Raw genomic sequence first — 27,416 nt, 5'->3', positions numbered from 1 at the left:
CCTGATACCCCCAGGTTGCCTGCTTGGTTAGTTTGTTCTTTGCCCTTCAAAGCAACCTGAGGTCTGGTTCATTAGTTCTGACACAGCTCCTCTAGCAGCTCTGTTCCAAACAAATCCTACAATGAGTTTCTGGACACTGATGAAATATTTTATCCTATTACCACCACAGGCATTTCTCTTCCCCATGAATTAGTATGCATATTTTGGGCCAGACTTGGATGACACAAAGAAAACCTTTGGAACCTTCCCTGGGGACAGTTTCCGAGTCACATATCTGGCAGTCTCTGTGACAGACATACAGATGGAACAAGCATTTGCTAATTTGCCACTCTGTGCCAGATGTGATACTAGCTGTGGTACGATTTCCATTGCTACAGTTAAGGGCCAGTAGAGTGCAAACTCTTTTATTGTTAATGACTACTCATTATTTCCCTAGTGACTTGAGGCTATATGAAACATTTCATTAGGAAACTTTAGATTGTGGCATAATCCACAGGGGTACAGCAGGCAGAGTATTTATTGGTCTTTCAAGCTTCAGCAAGACAGAAAGTAGGCAGGGCTTGGGACTGTAGCACATTGACGGAAATATGCCAATTGAGAGTTTAGAACATCAGATTGCATCTAAGCACTTTTATCTTTAATGAACTAGTTGGCCTATGAGCCATGTGTCTCCAAAAGCCAAGAGGCATAGTTCTGCCCTTGACTCCTATGTGAGAATGAGGAAACCAAGTACAGGTCAGTTGCTATGGCTTTAGAAGTAACAGACACGTGACTGATCCCCAAACCCACATCAAGGTTCTGGGCATCATTGCTTTCTCAGGAGCCCTTTTTTGTATCCCTCTAACAAAAAATAGATGGAGCTAGTCTTGGAGAAAATTGAATGATCCTTTCTTTGAATTACTCCCTACACACATTTACAGCCAGCTTAGCATAAATCTCAAACACTTGATAGGTCTGGCTTCCCTTCTTTCCTTCTGCAGAAGTCTGTTCCTTTTATGCACATGTCTAGCTGATAACTCTTAAGCTTTATTAGGTGCTCTGGCAAGAATTAGGCCAGCGATCCTAGAAAATCAACTAAAAAACTATTAGAAGTAATCCACAACTTTAGCAAAGTTGCAGTGCTGGAGCTCTGTCTTCCCAGAAATCAGCCGGAGTCAGGATCACCAAAAATCTTTATTCTTGGTCTTTTGGAGTCGCTGTCAGGGGATTAGATCTAACAATCTCCACACCTCCTTCCTCTCTCCACACCTCCTTCCTCTCTCCCCACTGCCAGGAGAATGCCTCAATTTCCTCCTCCTACTCCATCCACACGAGTCACTTTCCCTTCTTTCTCCACACCCAGAATAGTTGGGGAGGGTCATTCTTCAAACATGTTAATAGAGAATTGTCCAATTGGCAATTAGTCTCACGTGCTCCATTATCCAAGTGCATTTGCTTAGTTCTAGCCCTTTACATTGCAGGATACAAAATCCACACAAATCATAATCATTCTTATACATCATTAACAAACTCCAACAGTAAGAGATACAAAGAAAAATTTCATTTAAAATAACTGTCGAAAGGATAAAATATTTGGGATCTATCTGCCAAGGGAGAGTTAGGAACTATATAAACAAAACTACAAAACACTTTCCACATAAATAAAATCAGATCTAAACAACTGGGAAAATATCAAGTGCTCTTGGATAGGTCAAGCAACTATAATAAAGGTGACAATACTACCTAAACTAATCTATTTATTTAGTGCTATACCTGTCAAACTCTCAAGAAACTATTTTACTGACCTAGAAAAAATAACAACAAAATTCATCAAAAAAAACAAAAGAACAAGAATTTCAAACAAATTAATGAAGAGAAAAGCAAATGAAGGTGGCCTAACTGTACCAGATCTAAAACTATGTTATAAAGCAGCCGCCACCAAAACCATTTGGTACTGGTTAAGAAATAGACTAGTTGATCAGTGTAATAGGTTAGGTTCATAGGACAAAATAGTCAATGATTATAGTAATCTAGTGTTTTATAAACACAAAGACCCCACACCACCCCTAGCTTTTGGGAGAAGAATTCACTCCTTGACAAAAATTGCTGGGAAAATTGGAAACTAGTATGGCAGGAACTAGGAGTAGACCCACACCTAACACCATATACAAGATAAGGTCGAAATGGGTTTATGATCTACATTATAAACAAATTAGAAGAACATAGGATAGTTCACCTCTCAGATCTGTGGAAGAGGAAGGAATTTGTGACCAAAGAAGAACTAGAGATCATTATTGATCACAAAATAGATAATTTTGATTATATTAAGTTAAAAAGTTTGTGTACAAACAAAACTAATGCAGACAAGATTAGAAGGGAAGCAATAAACTGGGAAAACATTTTTACATCCAAAGGCTCTAATAAAGGCCTCATTTCTAAAATATATAGAGAATTGACTCAAATTTATAATAGTTTAAGCCATTTTCCAAAGGATAAATGGTCAAAGGATATGAACAATTTTCAGATGAAGAAATTGAAACCATTTCTAGTAATATGAAAAGCTGCCCCAAATCATTATTGATCAGAGAAATGCAAATTAAGACACCCTACCTACACACCTCTCAGATTGGCCAAAATGACAGGAAAAGATAATGATGAATGTTGGAGGGGATGTGGGAAAACTGGGACACTGATACATTGTTGGTGGAGTTGTGAAAGAATCCAACCATTCTGGAGAGCAATTTGGAACTATGGTCAAAAAGTTATCAAACTGTGCATACCCTTTGATCCAGCATTGCTGCTATTGGGTTTATATCCCAAAGAAATACTAAAGAAGGGAAAGGGACCTGTATGTGTCAAAATGTTTGTGGCAGCCATCTTTGTAGTGGCCAGAAACTGGAATTGGAGAATGGCTGAATAAATTGTGGTATATGAATATTGTAGAATATTATTGTTCTGTAAGAAACGACCAACAGGATGATTTCAGAAAGGTTTGTAGAGACTTACATCAACTGTTGCTGAGTGAAATAAACAGAACCAGGAGATCATTGTACAGGGCAACAACAATACTACATGATGATCAATTCTAATGGACGTGGCTCTCTTTAACAATGACAGGATCCAAATCAGTTCCACTTGTTCAGTGGTGAAGAGAGCCATCTACACCCAGAAAGAAAACTATTAGAACAGAGTGTGGACCACTCTCTCCATTGTTATTTGCTTGCATTTTGTTTTCTTTCCCAGTTTTTTTCCCTTCTTGATCTGATTTTTCTTGTGCAGCAAGACATATGTAACATATATTGGGACCTAATATGTTTTTTAACATATTTAACATGTATTGGACTACCTGCTAGCTAAGGGAGGGGGTGGGGGGAAGGAGGGGAAAATTTGGAACAAAAGGTTATACAAGGATCAATGTTGGAAAAATTACCCATGCATATGTTTTGTTAATAAAAAGTTAAAAAAAAAAAAAAAAGAATAAGCCAGGGAAGTAGCTTGCTAGCTAATAAGGGCACTTTAACTATTCCTTCCAGTCCTTTCAGGATTTGCTTTCCAGGACAGTGGTTGTTTTTCTACCCAGATACATGAAGCTGTTCTCTTAAGGGGGGTAGAAAACAAAGCCTTCATTCAATTCTCACTTTGTTTTTCTTGTTACTCTATAGAGGCTGCTCCCAAGTTGGTATCATCCGGGCCTTGATGGAGGCAGGAATTCCTGTGGATATTACAGGAGGAACCTCAGTTGGATCTTTCATGGGGGCTCTATTTGCTGAGGAGCGAAACTACAGCCAGACAAGGATCCGGGCCAAGCAGTGGGCCTTGGTGAGTGTGCTCAGAATCCTGCTGCTCAAGTAAGATCCAGCAGATGGCATGGTGGACTGGAGCTGAGGTGGAGAGGACAGGGAGGTGCTTGGTCTGTTTCTGTTACTGCCTCATCAGTGTGGTACATACCCACTCTTTTGGTGCCTTAGCTTCTCCAAAGGGCCATAATCCTTTTCTTCTCTCAAGGATGTTATGGGGAACAGTGAAATGAAGTCAAAAAGGGCTTTGAGCGCCTGTTCTTTCTTTTGCCCTGGTTTCTGACTAGGAGTCTTTTGCTCCTGCAGAGGATTTCCCTTTAATGTAAGTGAGAAGATGAGCCAGGGCTTTACTCTCCAGGCTTCAAAAACACTGTAGTCTAGTACAGAAAGTGAAATGCAAGTAAAGGCTATTATTTCTGGGTGGAAAAAAAGTTTTTAAAAATTTAGAAGTGACTGAAAGTGGGCTAGCCGTCATTGTAACATGAGGAACTTAGAACTGACAGTGGCAGAGAAGGAATTGATCTGTTTTCTTATTTCTTGTCTCCATTTTAAAAAAGATATTGCAGTTGTTTTTTTAGAACAAAACAGAACTTTGATTGAAACTCTGACTCAGATCAAAAGTCTCTGTTCTTGTTTCAAAGGAAGACAAGAATAAAAACTTTCTTCCTGTTCCAACAAATTGAGTCAATCAAGTCTATTTCTTTCCTGTTCCACATGTTCGGTAGAGTTGACTGGCATGGTTTTAGGAAAGGCCACCAGCCTCCTATTGGGATTATAGCTTGGCATTTCAGAGCCAGTTTTCTCTTTTGAAGGATGCACTAATTATCCCATTCAAAGTAGAGCCCCTAAATACTAACATTAAAACAGTTGAAGATTATGAAGAGTGGCTTATGAGCCATACATAACTTCAAAGGGAGAGGATGATATCACTATTAGTATGAAGCCCACAATACAGATAAACAATAGGGTATGAACTCTGACTAGTAACCTACAAATCTACTGAGCTTTTCTCCTTGTATGTTTCTTTTTCAATTTTTTCTGTCTTTGTCCATTCCTATCTTTATTTCTTATCTTCTTTGTATGCAGGTTTGTCTTTCCGTATTTGTATTTCTTTCACATTACCTTTTTCTCTTTTTTTCCCCACTATTTTGAACTATTTTCTCCCTTTATTCTTTTCCTATGTGTTCTTTTTTCCCCTTGCTTCTTTAACTAATCAAAATGTGCTACTGAAGTAGACTTTTTAGTATTTAGGATAATTACCAAATAAAGCTTTCTATATCTGGTCCTTAATTGAAAATGAATAGAAAGTTTTATAGTTCTCTAAGCAAAGAAAAAGCCTAAATGAAATTGTTTTTGTTTTTTTCCTAAATGATCTTCAGTTTTTCTTTTTGTGTCAATGAAAATATACAAAAATCTAGCTCCTTTTACAGTTATTTTTATGGTAGGCTGAAAATGGAAATACTGTATGTGGACCTACTCACTTGGGGCAAGGAGCCAGCACGCTGAATTCATAGGGCTTGAGCCTCTGGGAAGTACTGAAGAGATTGGAAAACCCACATTTAGAATTAGTAGATATTCTCTCCCCTATCTTGTATTCCTGAAAGGAGCTTGATGGTAAAAGAACCAGGGGTATCAATTTATACAAAAATATTTATTCTCCCCTCCCAGCCTCCCTCCTTTCCTTTTTTCCCTCCCCCCTCTCTTTTTCTCTCTTACTTTATGGATAAAAGAAAAAAAAAATTACATGGAATCAAATGGTACAGCTTGGTCCTTTATGGTATCCTTAAATGTTTGTCCTTTTAAGCACTGTAGTGACCTTTAGCTAGCAATCAAGAGGTTCTGGCCAAACCCTCCCAAAAACCCTTTTTGTTAAGAGCTGGGGAGGGTGTGGTATGAATGTGTTGGTCCTAATAAAATCCTGCATTTCTGCGGCTATTAAATTCTTTTTCTGGTCCAGTTTGTCTTCCTAAATCCAAGCAGATTCTCTGACCCCATCTCTATCTCCTTTTTTTTCCACACAAGCTGGAGTCTGAACAGAGGTGATTGAGTGAGGTACAATTTTTATAACTATTGTAGATTGTCCTCTTTTCCTCCCTCCTCCCTACTCTGTGTGCCATCCCTGCTATGCTATAAAGACCTGGAGATGCCACAGCTCAAAGTGGAAGCCCATCCTCAAGAAGAATATCACAAGCAGCTTAAAACTTGAGGCCAATTCTTGCTGCCAAGCCCCTAAAAAACATTATCTTTCCTAAACCTTATTTTTCATCCTCAGCAAAATTATCCACATATTATTATGAAGTTACTGATCATGATTTGGGCCTAAGAAAAGTTTTCTTGGAAATACAGAGCATTACATGCACTCCAAGTACTTCATTTGCTTCATTATGGTAATCTTTACTCCTGAAGCCTTTCCTGAAATGATAAGGTTCACAGGCCATATGGGTGTGCTTTGCTATGCTGTGAAATGTATTCTCTGTCTTCTTCCTACATTTATTGGTGGGGGGAGTCCCAGCAGCCAGCAGAATAGAAGGGAGGAGGGAGGTAATAGAAATTTCTTTTTTGAGTTTCTTTTGCCAGTGTCACTGTTTGGAGAGATATGATGGGGATAACACTATAAAGGTGCTTTCCTTCCCCCCAGTTTTATTAATGCCTTTGGGATTTTTAAATGCCATTCTTTCTCTAATATACCCTCTGCCATAAAAATTTTCCTTGTAAGAAAGGAAAAAAAATTTAACTAAATTTGACATAATAGCCATGTCTGTCAGTGTATGGAAAATTTGACACCCACGTCCCCCTCCCCCCATTGAAAGAAGGGAGATCTAACAAAAGAAAGTTATGAGGAATCTTATCACACATCCAAGATAGTGATTTCCAGAATAGGCATATTCCTGCTGTGTAAATATCTATAAACTAGCAGTCTAAATTATGTTAGTCTCAGTTCACAAAGCTTCCTACTGCTTAGTTCTTAAAACCATGTGAGCATATCCAAATTTGAAATCATATAAATGAGTGGTCTCAACACAAGGATTTGGACCACTTAATCAACCTTTTATCCCCGGACTGATTATGAAATTAGCAGCTTTCATTAATTCAGACAACCACATTTCCCAATAATTCATGCTTCATTCTTCCTTCTCTCCTTTCTCAATGTCTCCCTTAATATGTGCAAGACTCAACTCTCGGCACTGAAGAGATGGTGATGTCCCCTGAAGTAGACAAGGGATAGCCAGCCCTGTCCTCAGAGAGCTCACAGTGTTTGGGAAGTATTAATTATAGGACCAAGAAACAATGTGATAAGTGCTGTAGGAAGAGAGGAGATCACTTAGTCTGTAATTCCAATAAGTGTACTTATGGTGAGAGGTACTTATTATACTATTAAGATGGCATTTATTTGCATAATTTTCCCTATTGTGTTTTTCCTCTTCCCTAATTCTGAGAAAGAAATACAAGATCTTTTTTTCCTATTTACATTCTTCACCTTTAACACAATCATGAGGAAGTTACTTTCTTTCTTGTCCCCTTGCTGATGTTCCTATGCTTCCTTTTAGTTTTCCTACTTTAAACCTGGCTCGGACTCCTGTGATTCCTCAATAGACAGGGCAAGTCTTGAGTGAATTTGTATTTATTCATGTCTGAAAAAGCCTTACTTGGTCTCAAGCAGTTTTGTTCCTGCCTTACCCTGAGAGTTAAGAATATTCGTCTAGAGGGGGCAAATTTTTTCCTACTTATAGGAAACACAGTTATCAGCACAATATCTCCTTCCAGAATTAAAATTAAAATATTTGCTCCCAATTGTGGATATGTGGGTATTTTGGGAAAGGGCAAAGATATGAGAGCAAATATCATTAATTATTGTACTAACACTACCTCTCTAGGTCCCACATGAAACTCTTAGCTGGCAGAAGGTATGGCTACTATACCGCTTATTGAGGACATACAAAGTACATGGTTGGCAATGTCATTCAAGGTCATTAGATCATAGGAAGGAAAGTTCATTAGCCACCATTTTGACCTTATTTACAAGGAAGTAGGGGATGAAGGTGTAATCTATTCTGTTATCTTAACTTTTGCACTTCTGTTAAAACCCAGGGGATCAAAGTTAATAAAAACCTGTACTATTGAGAAGGTAAAACTGTTGAGGACACCAGGATTATCCCAATTTTTTCCTCCACCATTAGGCCACCAAATTTTAGTAGTCTTAGAAATTCACAAAGATTGGGTATGTATACAGGACATCCACGTCTGTGTTCCCTTTGAGCTTAAGAACCTCTGATTTAAGAAGGAAAAATCTCCCAGGGCCTCAGATTCCGTAAATTAGTTGGTTTATGAATCACTCCATGCTCTGAGATAGAAACTATTCCTGTTAGAAAGGCCCTACCTTTTGGGTTGAAGGACCCCCTGAAAATAGATTCCCACATTGCTGCTTGTGGGACTGTATCAAAATCCTAGAGTTACTGAATTGGGATGCAACACTAGAAATCTCTTTGCATCCTGTACTGTTTATTTTTCTCTTATACATCAAGCACAAAGCCAGCTACAGATAAAGACCAACCCAAGGAAAAGAGAGCATGGAATGCTGGTAGGCAGAGGAAGAGTGCAGTGAATAAGCCCCTTGTGAGACTGTTCTGCCATGCAGAGAAGAGCGGGAGGTTCTCTCTGATGAGGCTTATGTAGCACCATGCTGTGCTCTCCCAGCTTCATGATGACCTCAGCTCAGGACAGAGTCTTAGGCCACAAGCACCACAAGCACAGGTCCCTTCCAGACTACAAAGAACAAAAATGTCTCTTCTCACCTGCATTTATTTACCTTCCTATCTCCCCCCCAAATTTTACTTTCTCTTCTTCCTACTATTCTGTTATCAACCTTTTTCTCTTCTTTTTTTCTGAAGATATTAGTTTTGCCTTCAGATCCCATTTTAGAGCTTTTGAAGTATGTCTGGGCATAAAATGATGGTGAGACAGTGAGGCTATTTGTGCCCCATCTCTAGTGTGTATTGGTGTTTGGCAGAGATTAGATATCTGGAATTAAATGTTGGCTCATTTCTGCATTCTCAAAACTTATCAATTTCTAGAAAAGCTGCCTCTGGGGAATAGGGAAATGATTGATCGAGCTTATAGATGGCATTGCTATTGTTTCTAGCTAACTACTGGATTCTTTTTGCCAGTCCTTATTTGATCTCTCGAGTCCTCAAGGCTAGAGCCTTTCTAAGCTGGGAAATGAAAGTAGAACAAGTATCAGATGCTTTTAAGCTTATAGCCACAGATGAGTAGTAGGAAACTAATTTTTATGGCAGTGGCTAGCCTGGAAGTTAGGATGCCTGGGTCCTTTTCCCAATTCAATACATTTTTCTGAGCCACATTAAATAGCTCACATGGAGCACTAGGCTGAGAGTCAGGAGCACCTGAGTTTGGATTCTGCCTCAGACTTTTCTTAATTGATTTGGGCAAGTGATGTCATCTCTTTGGGATCCAGTTTCCTCATCTATAAAATGATGGGACTGGAATCCATGACTAAACCATTTTGCAAAGTGAAGATAATGACATTATAAATAATCATGAACAAAGTGGATGAACTCAGCCCCTCCTCATCCATTGGGATTTCTCTTCTGAAGGTAAGCAGCCTTCTTGTGCTCTTGGCTCCAGCATAGAGAAGCCTGATCACTCTTAGGCTCACTCCAAAGGCTTTCTGCTATGTTTTCTGGGCATCAGGGCCTTAATGATACGGAAATGACAGGAAATAGCCTGTTCCCATTCTAGCTCAACCAGCCTATAAAGTGGACTTTAGATTGGAAGAGAAACTTTAATTTCTTTGTTTACTATCTTAGCTTACTACTCTTCAGTTCATTTGATACACATTGATCACTTTACTCTTGTCTGCAAAGAATAATTTCTAAATTTTCATAATATAAGTATCATGATTATAGAAGTTGAATTTTCTTTGTAAAACAAAGAAGATGAGGTTAGAGGATTGGGGTCAATCCCAAGAAGATGAATGAAGAATAAGATTGTTAGGAAATTTAGGAAATAGAATGCTGGACCTCTATTTAGAAAGACCTGACTTCACATCCTGCCTCAGATACTTATTAGCTCTGTTACCCTGAATAAGTCATTTAATCTCTCTGAGCCTCAGTTTCCTCATCTATAAAACAAGATTAGACTTGACAGCCCCTAATATCCCTTCCAGTTCTAAATGATACAAGAGAGCATGATAATTTCATGCTGCAGCAGTGATCACTTTGCTATGAAGGAGGTAGTACTGATTAGTGGGCAACAGTTCTGGAATAATCATGATCGACATTTTCAACCTGAGTAGCTTAAGAAGTAGTCACTGAAGTTCTAGCTAAGAATTGGGGAGAGGATAAATTGATTAAGTACCTGGGTTTCCATAGTGAGGATTCCTTATTTTCAGCAATAGCCTCCAGACTTCCTTGCCTTTTATACATGGGACCAGCTGGTACTACAACTACTTTATACTTAGTAAGTGCTTAATCAATGTGCATAATCGAATGGCATAAAGATGTAAGACCATAACTCTCAGCATCTAGAATCCTTAGAAATAAAGGGAAAGATGCCAAGATGGACATTAAGTTATGACCACAAGCTTCTCATAATTATCAAGCATCAATTATGTGAAGATCCATAGACATAACATGATCAAAACAAAGCTTGTTATCTGTGCTTAAATCCACCCTTTTTCCTAAAGGGCATCAACATCCTTACAGTCACCTAATTTTACAATTTCAGATTTATGCTTCTCTTTTCCCCCTCCCACATTCCTTGTATCCCATTTGTGGCTGTATCTTCTTACCCACTTCTGGTTTGTTGCCATAAACCCTCCCTGCCTCCAGGTTTTCCCTTCTTTCAACACAGTTGCCAAAATGATATTCTTAAAGCACAAGACTGACCATGTCACTCCCCTGTTCAGGAGATCTAATAGTTCCTCATTCCCTCTGTGATAAAAGGCAAACTATTCCGTGTAGCATTCAAAGCTTTTCACATTCTATCTCCAATCTACCTTTCCAGGATTATCACATGTTTCTTCCTTGAAGTTATCTTTAATCCAGTCAAACTGACCTACATGCTCTTCCACAAGTATAGCATTTTATCTCTTGTCTCTTGGCTTTTGGTTGATCCCTGTCTTTAAAATAGCCTGCCTTCCTCCCAAATAAGATCTTTTCTCCCCAAATGTTAGGAATCTTAAATATTTTACTTTTCCCCTAATTGTGCTGTGTCAAGGCAAGAGTGTGTGTCTACTGCTGGAATAGCTAAGGGGCATCCCTGGGTATATTTCCCATTGCTATTGTTTCATATTCCCCCTGCTCCACCATGTATCATAGCTTCATTTTTCACAATAGTATATTGAATCTTCTCCCCTTTATCTTATCTGTGTTTATATTAAGAGCAAAATTGAAGCTAGAGTAGGCCTTAATCTGTTAATGATTTTCTTCCTCCTCTCCCAGGATATGACTTCAGTGTTGAAGACAGTGCTGGACCTGACTTACCCGATTACCTCCATGTTCTCTGGAGCAGCTTTCAATAATAGCATCAGAAATGTCTTCAAAGACAAACAGATTGAGGTTCGGTGCATTCTCAGGGAAAGCCTGGTTGTATTGGGGGTTGTTGGGGGATAGTAGAGAGAGCCTGACTGACAGGCTTCCACCTCTGGGGCCCCACACCAGTCCCGTGCAGCATGCAGCCCATTGCAGAGCGCGGGGAGGCATCTTCTCTCCCTGTGGCCTCTCTGCCTAGAGGAGCTGTAGCGACCCTGCCTGCTTGCTCAGCCAGGCACACAGACCCTTCTGAGGCAGACTGCAGGTGACTGCTTTACTAGCTTTACATCCAAAGCACATTTGGTGTCCAACACTTCATGCCAAACCTGACCTTGCTAAAAATGGATGTGTATTTACTCTGATTGTAGTGATCACTCTCCTCATTACATCTCAGGGGGTAAATCAGAGAGCCAGTAAAACAGTCAGCTACCCAGGAGGAACGGAGCCAGATAGTGACTGCTACTGAGCTAGAAGCTGAAGATCCTGTCTTCCATGCTTAGTTCCTAGCACACAGAGACTTGTGCAGTCTGTGGGCTCAGCATGTATCATGGAAGGAGGAAGACTAGAGTTTAAGGGGAGGGACTGGTTAAGTTTGAAAATTGGGTATTGATCTACCATGACTTCCAAACATAGAGATTTCAGGATTTGGGCTAGACTGGGCTGCTTTCGGAACAGTGTTATAGTCATTTCCTGACCTAAAAACCTAAAGGCAAAGCTATGACATAACTGCTTCTCATATAGACCCCCTGCTGCCATTTAGGGGGTGGGCAGTTATGCTAGTGTTGAGAGTGTGATGCTGCTGCGACTGAGGCCAGGGATTCAGGGGCCAAACGATCACTTCCCGGTGACCCATGGCCAGAACCAGCCAACCTTCTCATACATATCAGCCTCAGAAGAAAATAACAGGTAAAGGTGTGGGAGAAAGGTGAAGGAAGAGAGTGGTGTTGATGGCTTAGTGTAACTTCATCCTAACTACTGGGAAAGCAACTCAGGGCACATGGCTTACCAATGGTGGGTCAGGAATAGGGTAGTTGCATAAGAAAGAATCTGAAGTGTGGAACACAATGTAGCATTCTCACTCTCTCTGTTGTTATTTGCTTGCATTTTGTTTTCTTTCTCAGTTTTTTTCCCTTCTTGATCAGATTTTTCTTGTGCATCAAGATAACTGTATAAATATGTAAACATATATTGGATTTAACGTGTATTTCAACATATTTAATATGTATTGGACTACCTGCCAGCTAGAGAAGGGGGTAGGGGGAAAGAGGGGAAAATTTGGAACAAAAGATTTTGCAAGGGTCAGATGTTGGAAAAATTACCCATACATATGCTTTGTAAATAAAATAAATAAAATTTTAAAAATATTAATAAATGAGGGAGAGTTAGAAAAAATTTTAAAAAGAATGTGAAGAAATCAAGCTTGAGAATGATCTCTTAGTGAAGCTGAGAGATAGAAATGGAAGCCCCAAAACATATTCACTTAGTTACTTTACTTCCTTTCTGGGTTTCATTCACTCCTATAGATGAGAAGGTAAATGCCTGTTTCTTCCAGTCTCAGGAGGTTTTAGAGTTTTAGCCTTGTTGTACTCAGGAAAAACTAGATGGGACTAGAGGGTGTTCTAAAGTTCAATAAGCTGTTGATTTATTTGTCCAGGTATAAATATATAGATGCCAAATGTAAACAAAAAAAGACACAATCTGTTCTTTCCCTTCTTCATACCCCTATCATAAGGATTTTCTCTGAGCATCATTAGGGAAGTATATCCTAACCTAGAAAGACACAACTAAGCTCCCTCTCCTATCATTGTGTCTAGGACCTCTGGATTCCTTATTTTGTTATCACAACAGATATCACCGCCTCTACAATGAGGGTCCACACAGATGGTAAGTAGTCATTTCACAGCAGAAGCCTCATTGAGATCCCTTCACTTCTTTGACTTTTCTTGCTACAAGTATTAAACTGTCTCAGCTTTCCTGCTAGACCTAGGATCATCTATGAAACCAGACTAAAAGGACAGAGGAGTGAATGTGACAGACAAGGAAAGCCAAAAGGAAGGAGGGAATCATAGATTAGGAGCAAAAGGACAGAGGGGATAAGAACATATGCTTAGAATGCTTAGACTGAAGGGAAGAGCAAAGACCTGTGAAGACAGCCCACAGTGCTGAGCAACTAGTCTGGGCTGTATATACTTCAGGGATCTTTCCCAAACTGGACCACTCTCCTTATAGAAGAGTCTTCTCTGACCACTACCTGCACTAGCTTTAGAAGGGGGAAGAATTTTGATATAGTGAGAAAAATGGATACCACCATTACCATACTACCAACACAGAGATGGACTATGTAGCTTTATCCTAGAAAGGTGGCTTTAGACCTCTTGGGGAGGACACGGTTATCCCCAGGATTGGGCAAGCCCTTTCAGAACTGCTCAAGATCGCACCTTTTGCCTGAGTTTTTGATGGGGAATACAATCTTGAAAAATAATTGTAGAGCTCTTTGCATATGGCAAACTTTATTCAGATGCCAATTGCTGTTGCTGCTATGTTTGTGCCACTCTCTGAAAACTGGAATAAGTTTCTTGTCAGCTTACCTGGGAAAGAAGCACTCCTTCCTTCTGAGGCAGTGTGACATGGCCTCAGGGATAAGCGGGGAACTTCCCCAGTTACCATAGCCATAAAATGAATTTACTTTGCAAGATCTCCCTGCCCTTTCCTGGAAAGTTCTGGTATCAAAGGAGTCACCCATTTCAAGGGCAGCATAAATCAGTAGTGATAACAAAGAAGACTTGGACTCTGCATGACCAGGCCATTTGATCCAGCGCCCAGAGCCACTGGGTGTTCTCTCAAACCCTCCTGCTCCATCCTCATGAGTTTGTCTTGTTCTCCTTGAGTTTCCTAAAAAATCATCTGCCAGTATCTCATGCATCCCATCTTTCCCTCTGGGTAGAGAAATCAATCCTTTCACTCTTGTTTCGTTATTTCTGCAGGCTGTCTGTGGAGGTATGTCCGAGCCAGTATGTCTCTGTCTGGTTACATGCCCCCGCTCTGTGACCCCAAAGATGGACACCTACTGATGGATGGTGGCTATATCAACAACCTCCCAGGTATAATTGTACTAGTATAGAAGGGAAAACTCTTGAGCCCGACTGGTCACTGAGCCAGTCACTGCTGTCAGCCAGTGGGCTTTTGGTCTAGAGGTGCACTTCCTCACTCACATAAAATTGGCTCCTTTGCCACCTGCTTCTAGAGAAAGGCTGGGATGGTGGCACGTTTTCTTTAGAATGGGCCAAGAAAAAAACATTTTAAACTAATTGGAATGAGTCCTCATGGAGCAAGGAAAAGAAACACAGACACTCATACACACCCGCAATACTGAACATATGGCTGTTTTTATTAGCTTAGCTATCAGAACAAGGGCCAAGCATAGAAACAGGCCAATTTTAAGTGCTAGGGAGAGATTAACCCCTTTCTGTGCCAAGTCAGGGATTAAAATGCTATTTGAGACAAGGCTTCTAGAGGCCAAGTCCAAGCAAAATCTTTAACCTTTGAAGTCATCTTCAGAAGACCATCCCAAGCCAGCCAGACCTTTCCAAGCCTGAAGCAGACTAACATACTCAGGAGCAAGAACACATATAAAGATGGCTCTGAAATATCCAGGGATGCCATAGCAAGGGACACTTTGCAAATCACAATGGTCTCATTAGGTCCTGCAGAAAGTAATACAATAAATACTACTATGTTCCTTTGGGTCCTAGGAAGAAAGTGCCTCATAAGATTAACTGCTAGCCAATATTGTTGGTAGAGCCGATGCTCCCTAGGGTTCTTCCCACATAGTTGTTGAGGAAGTGGCATTATATAGTGGAAGAAGCCCTGGACCAAATGCAGAAGGCATAGTATCTCATTCTGACTCTGCTGGTGATGAGTTACTTAACTTCATCACATTCAGTTTCTCCATTTCATCATGGGGGAAAAGTAAGGTTCTTGAATTCAGTGAAACCTGTGAATGAATGCTTTATAAATTTTAGCTTGATACAGCATTAATGACTTATGGATGTTTGAGATTTGTTGGTCAGTAAGGGCTCAGATATTCCAGGGCACCAGCCAAGAACAAATGTGCCTTTGTAATCCTCTATCTGTTTTCTCACACATATTCACTTCTCAGACTGCACTCTGACTTCAACCTTAAAACTCCCCTCAACACTATCTCCAGAGTTATCAATGGTCAATTAATTGCCAATCCCATGTCCTTTTCTGTCTACCCTTCCTGACCTCTCTACAGTATTTGACACAGCTAATTACCGCCTACTCCTTGGAATTTCATGACAGTGTTTTTTCCTGGTTTGTTTTCTTCTCATCTGGCTTCTCCTTTCCAAATTTGTGTGTGTGTGCATGCATGCGCGTGCAAGAACATTATCCTTGTCCCATGTCCTTTTTGTGAGTGTGTCCCATCCTCTATCCAGGGCTTTCTTCCCTCTCTGTCTTGGTAATTTTGTTAAATCCTTGTACTCAGCCATCAGTGCTGTGCAGAAAATTCAGTCCCTCTCCTGAACTCTAGGCCTGCATATCCTATTGGATATCTTTATGTGTCTATGGCCATTTCAAACTTAGGATGTCCAAAATAGAATTCATTATCTTTTTTCCATGTTCTTCCCTCTTCCTAAATTCTGTTTCTGTTGATAACACTACAGCCTCCTGGTCATCCAGGTTGACATCTTCAGGGTTATCCTCAATTCTTTACCCTTCTTGATCCTTTCATTTCAGTTAGTTGTCAGAGTTTGTCATTTCTACCTATGCAGTATCCCTTTCTTTCCACTCACACAGTCAGCAGCCTAGCTCAGGTCCTCAACATTTATCAACTGGACTGTTACTACAATCTCCCAATTGGTCTCCCTGCCTTCAGAACCATCCTTACCCAATTCATACAGCAGCCAAAAATCATCTTCCTAAAGCACAGATCTGATTGTATCAGTCTTTCGCCTGAGTTGCTCCAGCAGCTTCCTCTTACTTCTAGAAAAAAAATACTGTTTGGCTTTTAGAATCCTTAACAATCTGGCTCCAGCCCCATTGCACCTTTCTGTATTACTCTCCTTCTTGTACTATATATTCCAACCAAACTAGAAAGGCTGCTGTTCCTCAGCTAGATCATTCTGTTTTTTTCTCCTTGGAATAAGCTGCCCCCATGACTGGAATGTATTCCCTTTTCACCTCTATTGGCAGAGTACCTCACTTCCTTCAACGCTTAGCTCAAATGCCAGCCTTTTATAGGAAGCCTGTCTTGATCTCACTTCCCACCACCAACTGAAAGTTGTTATTGCCCCACCTCATTCTGAAAATCTTTTTGTATTCTATTTTCTGTATATATTTTATTTCCCCCAAAAGATTATAAGCTCTTTAAGGGAAGAAGCTCACTTTTGTTTGATCCATAAGAGGGGCTTAATAAATGGGGTTTTTTTAAAGTGAATTGAATCCATTGCCATGGGAATTACTGAGCCTTCTCCCCACCAGCTGACGTGGCCAGATCTATGGGTGCCAAAGTGGTGATTGCCATTGACGTGGGCAGCAGGGATGAAACGGACCTCACCAACTACGGTGACTCGCTGTCTGGCTGGTGGCTGCTGTGGAAACGCTGGAACCCCCTGGCTACAAAAGTGAAGGTGGCAGTGTCTGGGCTTCAAGGGAGGGAATCGGACACTCCATGCATGGGATCAGGGAGCAGATGGGAGCAACAGAGGCTAGGCCCAGCGGGAAGGAGGAATAACACAAATGTGGCTCGCTCAGGGTTCTCTCCTCAGCTGTGTGCCCAAGGGGACCAAATGGACCTTTCCCAGCCTTTTAGAAAAAGGAAATGCTTCAACTTCCAACTAAATGCTTTATCCTCCAGATACCACTGAAGCCACAGAATCCCAACTCCTGCCCCACTGCTATAGGTCCCTGACAGCTCACATCTATTTTTGACTCCCAGCCCAGGGCTTTTTCCACTATAGCATTGCTGCTCCTCGAGGGGAAGATTTTTCTTGTTGTATGACCCAGTGGTATCAGGAGATTGTGAACAAGCCAAGGTATTTAGTGAACTAGGAATGAAAAAAATCAAAGGATAATAAATGGGGAGGTTTTGGTTTAGAGGAGTTCATAGTACATAAATAAAAAACAGAACCTGCTGCAAGTGCCCTTGTCCAATCTGGAGAATTCATCACTTACTTTGTCCCATCCTGCCTCCTGTAACCCTGTGACATAGGTGCTGAATATGGCAGAGATCCAGACACGTTTGGCCTATGTGTGCTGTGTCAGGCAGCTAGAGATGGTGAAGAACAGTGATTACTGTGAATATATCCGACCACCCATTGATCGCTATGGTACCCTGGACTTCAACAGATTTGATGAAATCTGTGTGAGTGTCAGACTGGCTTGGGGATGTTGGGAAACATTAAAGGTAGAGATAAGAATATATAAAGAATGCTGGGAGTAAACTGTCTCCTCATTTCTTAGATCTCCAATTCAGGAGGAGAGACTTCTGTCCTTAGTCTTTTTCACCAAAGATGTTTGGGAGCTTTGTGTTTGCCTTTCCATTCAGCAATAAGAAAATGGAAGCCTCCATTTTCAAAATGGAAAGCAGCTATTTTCCTGAAGATAAACCCTAGTTAGCTCCTGTTCCAAAAAAGCCATGGAATCATCCATTTTATAATGATTGGGCTGTCATTCTTCCACTTCTGCAGTCACTCACTGTTGAGCATAAATTTACTTGGCAGTCCTGATCAATTTTATAAAATCAGGACCTGGGACTAGTATCCTTATGAATAATCTTTTAAGTGGAAAGAAGGAGGACTTTAAGGGTCATCTTGTAAGTGACTCTAGAATAGAATGTTAGGATGTAAGGATCCCTGTGAATGAGAAGGTGGGATTATCAATGCTGATGTGTCTCTGTGAATGTGGAGTTTGGAGACGGCAACCTTTAGCCAGGTGTAGTGTGACCATCAGAGCTAATATGAGCTTGTGAATGATCCCTGGGGCCAGAATGGGAAGATAGGACTGATTTGATCCCTTTAGTCAGGCACCATTGACTTTCAGTGCATGTTTTGGTGAACTTCACCTACTTCCCATAGGAGGTGGGTTACCAGCATGGACGGACTGTGTTTAGCATCTGGAACCGCAGTGGTGTGCTGAAAAAGATGCTGAAGGACAGACACGAAATCCGCAAAATGAAAGCCACGGATGTGAGTCTCCCTGGGTCCTGCCAAATGTTTTCCTTCTTTCTTTGGAGTGTTTTAAAATTATTCTGAGACCAAGAATGAGGAGACATAGTGTAAAAGATCATAGATTTAGAGCTGAAAGGTGCATTAGTGTCCAACCCAAAAAAGTTCAGGTAGTAAGTAGCAAAGCTGGAATTCAAATTCATGCCCTATGTCTTCACATCCAGCATTCATTCCATGGCCTCTCAAGTTCTAACTCTGCCATTAACTTTATTGTGTAATCTTGAGCAAATCATTTCATGACATTTCTTGTGTCATGTATAAAAAATGCTTTCTATTCCTGGTTAAAAACAAACAAACAAACAACACTATGTCATCAGAAGAGAGATGCCAGAGATATCTAATAAAATACAAAGATAACTAAAGGGGGGTTAAGGAATAGCCTGCTGTCTTCCACCTTAGATTAGTCATTGGGAGCCCTCTCGCCCCTCTTATTGAGATGAAAGATTTAAAAGTGGGGGGAGCAGTTTGAAGGAGAGAGAGACATGTTATCTTCTCTAATAAAGTCTCACATTGAATGTTTAGAAGAATTGTACATGTTTAACCTTACTGGATTGTTTGCTGTCTTGGAGATAGGAGAGGGAATAAAGAGGGAGAAACATTTGGAATAAAAGGTTTTGTAAAGATAAATGTTGGAAACTATCTTTGCATGAATTTGGAAAAATAAAATACCATTAAAAATAAAATAAAATCTTACATTGAGTTTGCTGTCAAAAAAAGGTACGTAAATCCATTTCTGCTCTTAATGCAGACTTGATCCAAGGACTGAGTTCCAAGATAACTGCTGAAAGCAGGAGGGATGGTAACCTTTTTCACATGTTAATATTAATTCACATATTAATTTAATGTAGATGATTTCCTAGTACATTCACTCATTGTTCATAATGCTTTATGAAAGAGGCACATAAATAGTACTGTCCCTTCAGATGAGAAGCTGGCAAAGGTGCCCCATAGAAAGGGGTAAGATTGACAGAAACAATTTCCCAATAACTTAGATATGCTGGTTTCGTCCTTTTCTTGCTTTTCTCTCTTGGGCCAGGATGCTGAAATGTAATCTTCCATACCATCAGGGAGAGGCCCCAGCCCTCTTGGGGACCACTCATGACTTAGAGATATTTTGAGAGAGATGATCAGAGAAGATGAGGAGGGTACATAGTAGAGATCAGAGCACAGCACCAAGCGATTTGCTGCCTCTCCAGAGGAACAGTCTGAGTTTAGGTCTATAACCTTCCAAAGCCTTAGTTTTGTAAACAATGAAATAGAACTTAACACAAGTTGTCAAGAATGTATGAGTAGTTAAATTTAACCAAGATTAGGGGCAGCTAGGTGGCGCAGTGGATAGAGCACCAGCCTTGAATTCAGGAGGACCAGAGTTCAAATCTGGTCTCAGATACTTAACATTTCCTAGCTGTGTGACCCTGAGCAAGTCACTTAACCCCAGTCTTAAAAAAAAAAAAAAAAAATTTAACCAAGGTTAGAAAATGAAACATTCTGCCTTGTTCTGGTCTCCCATGTTGACCTGCATGTTGACCCATGCAGCTTGACAATTTAACTCAATGTTATTAGTTCAGCATTGTTTGACTGACATGTTCTCTGTTTATCCAGGTGCTCACCTATCCCAATGCCTCCTTCACTGACCTGGCAGAGATTGTGTCACGTATTGAACCAGCCCGATCCACAGTAGCTGATGGTGAGTTGTTCTGTAGGAAGGATTAGCTTGTTTTCTAGAGAGCCTCAGCCAGGACTCAAGGTCAAGGCAGAAAGGGGGCAACAGCGTCCAGAATGGTCATCTGGATGCTGTGGTGTTCTCCTTTCTGCCTTGCTTACAACCCTGGCCTGGCACTTTTCTTTGGGAAAGATAACCTTCATCCCTGGTCTATTGAAAAAGACTACTGATCTCATGGCCTAACAAAAGAGGATGTCTCACTTTCTTTGCTTAGAGAATATCTGACCCAGAGGCTTGCAATTAAAAGAAATACTGATTTTTTTTCTTTTTTTTATTATTATTATAGCTTTTTATTGAGATAACATATGCATGGGTAATTTTTTACAACATTATCCCTTGCACTCACTTCTGTTCCAACTTTTCCCTTTTCTCCCTCCACCCCCTCCCCTAGATGGCAGGCAGTCTTATGCATGTTAAATATGTTATAGTATATCCTAGATACAATATATGTGTGTAGAACTATACAGTTCTCTTGTTGCACAAGAAGAATTGGATTCGGAAGGTAAAAATAATCTGTGAAGAAAAGCAAAAATGCAAGTAGTCCACATGCATTTCCCAGTGTTCCTTCTCTGGGTGTAGCTGATTCTGTCCATCATTGATCAATTGGAACTGAATTAGCTCTTCTCTTTGTTGAAGATATCCACTTCCATCAGAATACATCTTCATATATAGTATTGTTGTTGAAGTGTATAATAATCGGTTAGAAACACTGATTTTAAATGAGGTCTTTGTTTGGACTGACCATAAACTCCTTAAGTTTGGCATCCTTAATACTCATAACTATCTGGAAAGTACCTTGAGAGGGTTAGTAAATCAGGGATATTCACTGAGTGTTCATATTGGCACTCACCTATTCACTGAGAAGAGGAAAGGATAATGGGTTTTAGAGCAGTTACTTTCTTGTATTAAGGTTCACTGATTCTCCCAAATCATACCCTTTCCTACTTTCTTCCACAGCCTGACTCTGAGTGAACTAAACAGGAACTCTGAGGGACATGGTTCCCAAAATAGGGAGGTGCCAGGGAGGCTGCCTTCTGACAGGCCACATCTTTAGTGATGCATTCATTCTGGGCATCACATTTTAGAAAGGGCCCAAGCATGAAAAACTGGAGTGGTAAGGTAAGGAGATCACACCAGTTAAAGGAGCGAAGGATGTCTAGTCTGGAAAAGAGATTTGAGAGACCAAGCAAAGGAGGTGAAGGGCTGCAATATGAAAGAGAAATTAAGCTTCTTAACTATTAGAGCTGTCCGGAGGTGGCACCAGCACTTTGAGAGATCATAGGAGCCCAGTCCCTCCAGGTCATGGCTGGGTGACCTTTGGTCAGATATGCTTCTTCAGGTAAAGATTGGGTTCAATAAGCTCTGAGACCCTTTCTGCCTCTGAGGTTCAGTAACACAACAAGCCCCATCAGATATCTCTTAAACCCAGCCCTGTGATCTTTTTGCCCACTTTCCCTGGGCATTGGACAGAACAGCATTTCCGTTTATCTTCTAGATGAATCAGACTACCAGACTGAATATGAAGAGGAGATCCTAGACTTCCCTAGGGAGGATATCGACTTCCAGAGCACTGAAAAACAAGATACTCAGAAAGAGCCTTCCTTGTATGAAGAGAACTCGGACTCAGTAAGACTGACACCCCACTGCCCTCTCTGCTCTTGGAACATAGATAAGTAATCCCTGGACACTTTTAGGCAGATAAGGCAAAAACCCCAAGGGGAAGGGTCTGCCAACTCTTCTAGGGTTACAGCACTAACTTCATCTGTGTCCTAGATACACAAAGAGTGCTCATTTAGAATCTAAACCTTCCTAGCCCCCAAGACTGACTTAACCATGATCAGGCCTACTGGGCATGGGAGAAGCTCTCTCACTCTCCTTGAGGTATGTTGCTTACTAATGTTAGACCCTAGAAGGACTATAAGGATAAAGATTCCCCATGTATTCCTAGGTTATGCTGCTAAAGCAATATCCTTTACCTCAATAGATACCTCAATAGATAAAGTTGCTCTAAAAGGAGCAAGATTCAGAGAGCTTAAAAGGAGACTTCCCAAGCTTCTTAGACTTCCTTTGGGAAGAAAATGCAAAGTTCCAAAGTATGTGTTTCTGTAGAGGTGGGGCAGGATCTGGGGCAAAGTCAAGAAGACTGTGTATTAGTATTAATAGTCCAGGCCATATGTTTGCATTTTAGGAAGAAGACCCCTCGACCCAGAATTATTCCAGCTCCTCCCAGAGCAGATCCTATCAATTAAACGATTCCCTTTCTGCCATCTCAGACTTGGATTCCTAAAAGCTCTATTCCCCTATGAGAGGCCATGAGGCTTGTCTAATTGGGAGGCTGAGATATTGATGTTTGGTGCTGCTGGAATGAAGCCATTCACTTCTCCTGACGCCATATTGGGCATCTGTGGGAGGGACAGACACTTTTGGTCTCTTCCTCTTCCCCCATTCAACCAAATCACTGACTAGCTGTGTGATGCTATTCTCCCAGGATTGAGGGTGGGGGTGGGGAATGAGGGAGACTGAGAAAGGGAATTCAGTGTGTTGGGAGACTAAGAGAGATGCTGGAAAAAGGAGGTCTGTGGGTTCCTGTGGTTTTGTGTAATTTGGAGTGCCTTTGAAGTTCTTCTTCATTAATCTTGTTAGAGAAGTCTGGGGAGAAACCTTTGGAAACCTTGGAGTCTGGGGTTTTTAGCAATTAGGGGTCGTGAAGCAATTCCCTGCCTTTAGTGTTCAAACCACTATGGGAGAAAGGCCTGAATGAAGGTGTATGGGAGATTCTCAGGTCAATTGCTTCTCTCAAAGGTCTTCCCCTTAGGAGTCTTTGGGTGATGTGACGACCTTTACTCACTCTCAAATGCTTGTTCTGATCTGAGTCACCCACCTGGTGCCATCCTCTTACTGAGCTAAGCCAGGGTGAGACTAGGAACCTAGTGAGAGAGAACTGGGCCCTATAAGACTTAGTTCATCTTCCCATCTTGATCCTCTCCTCCTGAGGTCAGGATAAGGTATAAGTATAGTGACCAAGCCAGATTCTCCACTTTTCCATTCAAGGACTCAATACCCAAGATATATATTGTTTTCATGTCCTTGATCACTCATAAAAGAGCAACCCAAAAAGAGTGAACTAAAGGACCAGGGCTGGGCCCTGAAAGCCAATCCTTCATTCAAGAGGCATTTAGGACTATCCTTAACCCTAAGGCCCAGGACAAGCCTCTGAGAAACATAAAAAGTTGGGAGATATGACCAGAATAAAGGATATTTCTTCACACTCATTTCCCAGGATCTTAGCTCCCATTCCTCCAATTTGTGGCCTCTGAAGGGTCTCTGAGAGGAAAAATTCCTCTGTCCCAGCTCAATATGAGAAGCAACCTCTTTCTCTTAGAGGATGGACAGGTTAGAGACTGGAGATGGGAAGGTGTAGGAAACTGAAAAGGCAGTGTACAATTTAGTTTATTAATAAATATATACATATAAAATTCACTGACTGTTCTGACTTTCTTTGAACACAACATGGTGAGGGTCTAGGATGAGTAAGATGGAATTATTTCTGTCTCCCAGATCATCCAGTGGCAGAACCTCTTCCTGAGGGACTGGAGAATGCCCTCAAGACTAGAGGTGCTTTTGACCCACTATCCCCAGAGGGTGACTAGGCCCAATGCCATCCTCCCTGATTCTGTTAGCAGTACATAATCTAAACTTGATCTTCATTCCCTTGCCTTTACCCTAGGCCTAGAGATGAAGATATAGAAAATAACTGTAGCTGAGGAGCAGAGGCTGCTTGAAATTTTCCCTGCCCCTGCATTCTGTAGCTGCTGCCAATTGTTTGTGGCACAGAGAAGAAATCCCAAAAGGCACTGAGGAGCAGAGGGAAATGACTCCCTGGGCCTCCCACAAACCAAAAGCCTGATACCTGCTTAAACAGACTTACTTCCCTTATCGCCAAACCTTGTCCATAATTCTGTGATCTAAAGTTGCTAGAGTGGGAGAGGCAAGTAATACATAACTAGTCATGGGCTCCCATTTCTACACCTACATACACATATACACCATATGCTACAATGCCCTAGGGACCCCCAGGGAAGAATGTCTACACTTCTGCCCTAGTCCTCTGGTCTTTGTTCTGAGTTCCTGCCTCTCTACACCTTCCCTCTTTCTCAGAAGGCAGGAGGTTATTCAGTTTCCAGTTGTATTCAATTACATGTACAGTGAGGAATTAGGAAATTAGTTCATTCTCCCCCAAATTATCCCAATGTACCCAGCCATTCAACTCTCCCCCTTTCCCCATTTTCCACAGCTCAATAAAGATGTACCTTGCTTCCCACAATATGTGTTCCTTTGAACATGTGGTGTCACATATAGGAGCCACTAACCCTCCAGTACAACCCAAACCAGATTAAACTGTAATTGGGGAATATTGAACAAAAATACACCAAAACCTACATTTTAAACTAAGTCAATTGGTGACCCACAGAGATCCTTATATATGGATTAGTAACTTCATTTCTGATTTGAGTTTGACACCATTGATTTAAAGAATTAAAATTCATTATTATAAACCCCTGCTTTTAATGAGCTACAAACTGTTGAACCATTCTGTAAAGCAAAGCATAGTTCTGTAAAATGAGTATCACCCCATGACCTTTGATTTATAAAATCACAAATGCATATGCCTTTCACACTTAAGAGACAATCCAATTCAACACACATTAAAAATCTAATGTGCAAAATGCTGAGAAATACAAAGAAGAAAAATGAAACAGTAGCTACCTTCAAGGAGTTTACCTTCTACTGGATGAAATGGCAGGCAGCAGAGCTCTGTGAAGTGGTGGGGGCCTAAGTCTCACTTCTGCTGATTGCCTGACCTCGACCCCTCTTGATGTCTCAAGTTCTTCCAATAAAATAGAACAGAGCAATCCTTCCAGTTCTGAATACCAGGGAATTTCGGAGTTTCCTTCTTTCCTTCCTTACCCCTCCTTCCTTCGCTCCTCTGCTGTTTAACTCTACCTCCATCACTCACATCACTTCCCACCTTCTCTTTCTTCCCTTTGGACTCCCTCTCTCACCAGCTTCAATGTCGCCAAGAGCCCATCCCTCTCTCCCTAGCTTCCCCTTCCCCACCTTGGGGTCCTCCAGGACTGTTTATCCAGAGGCTGAAGCCTGAATCCCAGCCCTGGGAGCTGGATTGTTCTAGGAATAATCTAGTCCGACCTTTTACAGATGAGGAACCCGAGGCTTAAAGAAGTGAAACGTCCGGCCCAAAAGCTTTCATAGTGATAGCACCGGAATTCGAACCAAGGTCTCTGGACTCCTCGGCCAGGGCTTTCCGCTAATCTTCACTCTCTGATCCAGCCCCCACCTCCACAGCCTCCCCCAGTCTGTTTCTTATCGCCATCTCTCTCCCCTCCTCCTCACTTTTCTCCTTCCTGTCTTCTCTCCCACTCAACTGTCCCCCCATCCCGATCTTCAGCCTTACCCCCTCCCTCCAGTTGTGTCCACCGCCCCCCACCCCCTGCCTCGTGTCTTCGTGACGTCAGGCGCGGGAGGCGGAGCTGCCCAGACCCATAAAGCGGCTGCCCGCGGCCCCACGCACTCCCCACCCGCTGCAGCAGCGGCTGAGGCGGGCGGGCGAGCCGGGCCGGGGACCGCGCACCTCGGGCCCGGGCTTGCGGGGGCTGCCGCTGGCCGCGAGAGCAAGGGGCGGAGAGCGAAGCCGGGGGCGGGGGGGGCCGGCCCGGGATCATGCGGGACCGCGACCGGGGCTGCCCGGGCGGGCTCGCGGATCGCTCGGAGCGCTGAGCCCAGTAAGCGGAGGCCCCTCGCCCCCGGCCCGGCTCTCGCGGCGCCCCAGGCTGGGGGGATGCCGCGCCCTCCCCACTGCCCCCGGCCTCGAATATGGGCGCAGCTGCCTCCAAGAGGAAGGCGCTGAGGAGCGAGGCCATGTCCTCGGTGGCGGCCAAAGTGCGGTGAGTGAGTGAGGGGCTGGGGCGGAGGAGAGGCGCACGACCCCACGACCATCCATCCCTCCGTCGCCCGGCGTCCTGGGCGTCCTTTGTAAAGCAGCCGTCCCTTCTCCCGGAGTCCTGGCAGCTGTTCCGCAGACCTGCCTAAGGCCATGGAGCTGTCCAGTGCTGGGGGCGGGGGCGGGGACCTACGGGAACCTTCCCCGGGAGGCGCCCAGGGGCCCACCAAGGAGATGCTCTTCTGTCTCGGGGGCCCAGCCGCGTGCGAGGCAGGGGAATGGGCTGGATGACCTCTGGAACCCCTCGCTTTCCCCTAGTGCTAAGCTATGCATTTAGGGAATGGGCTCCCCAGGAGCCCAGCTGAGCAGGGTTTTCCCTGGCCATGGGGGCCTGACAGCTAATGAGAGAGATGACGGGACCATCAGGACCTTGGAATTCCATGGAGATGCATGGAATCCGATAGCCTGGGATGATCCTAACAGCTCTGTACCGAGCCCCTTACGGAGCTTTTTCTCACGCACAGTGCTCCCGAGGGGGTAAAGGACCAGGATGTCCGACTCCTAGGGCCAACTTCAGGAACCAAGTTACCATGTGACCTTGGACAAAACTCTGTGTCTTGGTTTCCTTGACTATAAGATCAATGCCATGAACAGTCTCCTACTACCAGGAGGCTAGGATTCCAGGGTTACCAGGAAAGGACAAAAAAGGCAGGTTTTCTTTACTCCCAGGGACAGGAGCACACATCTAGGGGTGGGAGGATATAAGAGAGACTTTGGCCACAACCCCTCAAGCTGCCTTCAGAGTAGGGGGTCAGTGAATGCTGTCATTCAGTAGCGGTAGAACCTGGTGAGTTTTTTAGGCCAGATGATACAGGAATGGATGGGTTACAGGCCTATTGGGGAGGGGGGGAAAGGGGGATTTTAAGAGTATGACTTCAGATAGACAGCCCAGATGGTCTCAAATGTATTTTGGATCATGGACAATACAGTGGCCTAGAGCCCCTTGGCTGCAGAAAAAATAGAGGAAAAAAAAGTACCTGCCTAGCCCTCAGTTCATTATCCCTCCCCCACTCATCTTTCTGTGCCTCTACCTGTCTCTCTGTGACTTTGAGTCCTGTTTCCATGCCTCTGTCTCTTTGTCTCCCTCTATCTTTGTATTCT

The 27,416-nt window shown here is 42.4% G+C and overlaps 2 protein-coding genes across 6 annotated transcripts in view; both read left to right on the top strand.

The window, feature by feature from the left end:
• PNPLA7 (patatin like domain 7, lysophospholipase) overlaps window positions 1–27,416 on the top strand; it is a 220,544-nt gene that overhangs the window by 188,316 nt on the left and 4,812 nt on the right. For 4 of the 5 annotated variants that reach the window (XM_074288992.1, XM_074288989.1, XM_074288988.1 and 1 more), the window contains 10 exons: window positions 3,642–3,798; window positions 11,237–11,353; window positions 13,141–13,210; window positions 14,311–14,427; window positions 16,829–16,977; window positions 17,559–17,711; window positions 18,424–18,534; window positions 20,176–20,260; window positions 21,792–21,922; window positions 22,485–23,772. In XM_074288992.1, the coding sequence (XP_074145093.1) occupies window positions 3,642–3,798; window positions 11,237–11,353; window positions 13,141–13,210; window positions 14,311–14,427; window positions 16,829–16,977; window positions 17,559–17,711; window positions 18,424–18,534; window positions 20,176–20,260; window positions 21,792–21,922; window positions 22,485–22,583 (1,189 nt within the window). In that variant the 3' untranslated portion in view covers window positions 22,584–23,772. Of the gene's footprint in view, window positions 1–3,641; window positions 3,799–11,236; window positions 11,354–13,140; window positions 13,211–14,310; window positions 14,428–16,828; window positions 16,978–17,558; window positions 17,712–18,423; window positions 18,535–20,175; window positions 20,261–21,791; window positions 21,923–22,484; window positions 23,773–27,416 lie in introns of those variants that run through there. The other variant, XM_074288990.1, reaches the window with a different exon arrangement.
• Window positions 25,977–27,416, top strand: part of NSMF (NMDA receptor synaptonuclear signaling and neuronal migration factor) — a 35,222-nt gene continuing 33,782 nt past the window's right edge. Inside the window, exon 1 of the mRNA XM_074289005.1 lies at window positions 25,977–26,259. Within this exon, the coding sequence (XP_074145106.1) occupies window positions 26,189–26,259 (71 nt within the window). The 5' untranslated portion in view covers window positions 25,977–26,188. The remainder of the gene's footprint in view (window positions 26,260–27,416) is intronic.

Source organism: Sminthopsis crassicaudata, chromosome 2, assembly GCF_048593235.1.
Source record: "Sminthopsis crassicaudata isolate SCR6 chromosome 2, ASM4859323v1, whole genome shotgun sequence".
NCBI lineage: Eukaryota > Metazoa > Chordata > Mammalia > Dasyuromorphia > Dasyuridae > Sminthopsis > Sminthopsis crassicaudata.
Note: the sequence above shows the minus strand (reverse complement) of the source record. Positions and strands in the feature narration are given on the sequence as shown.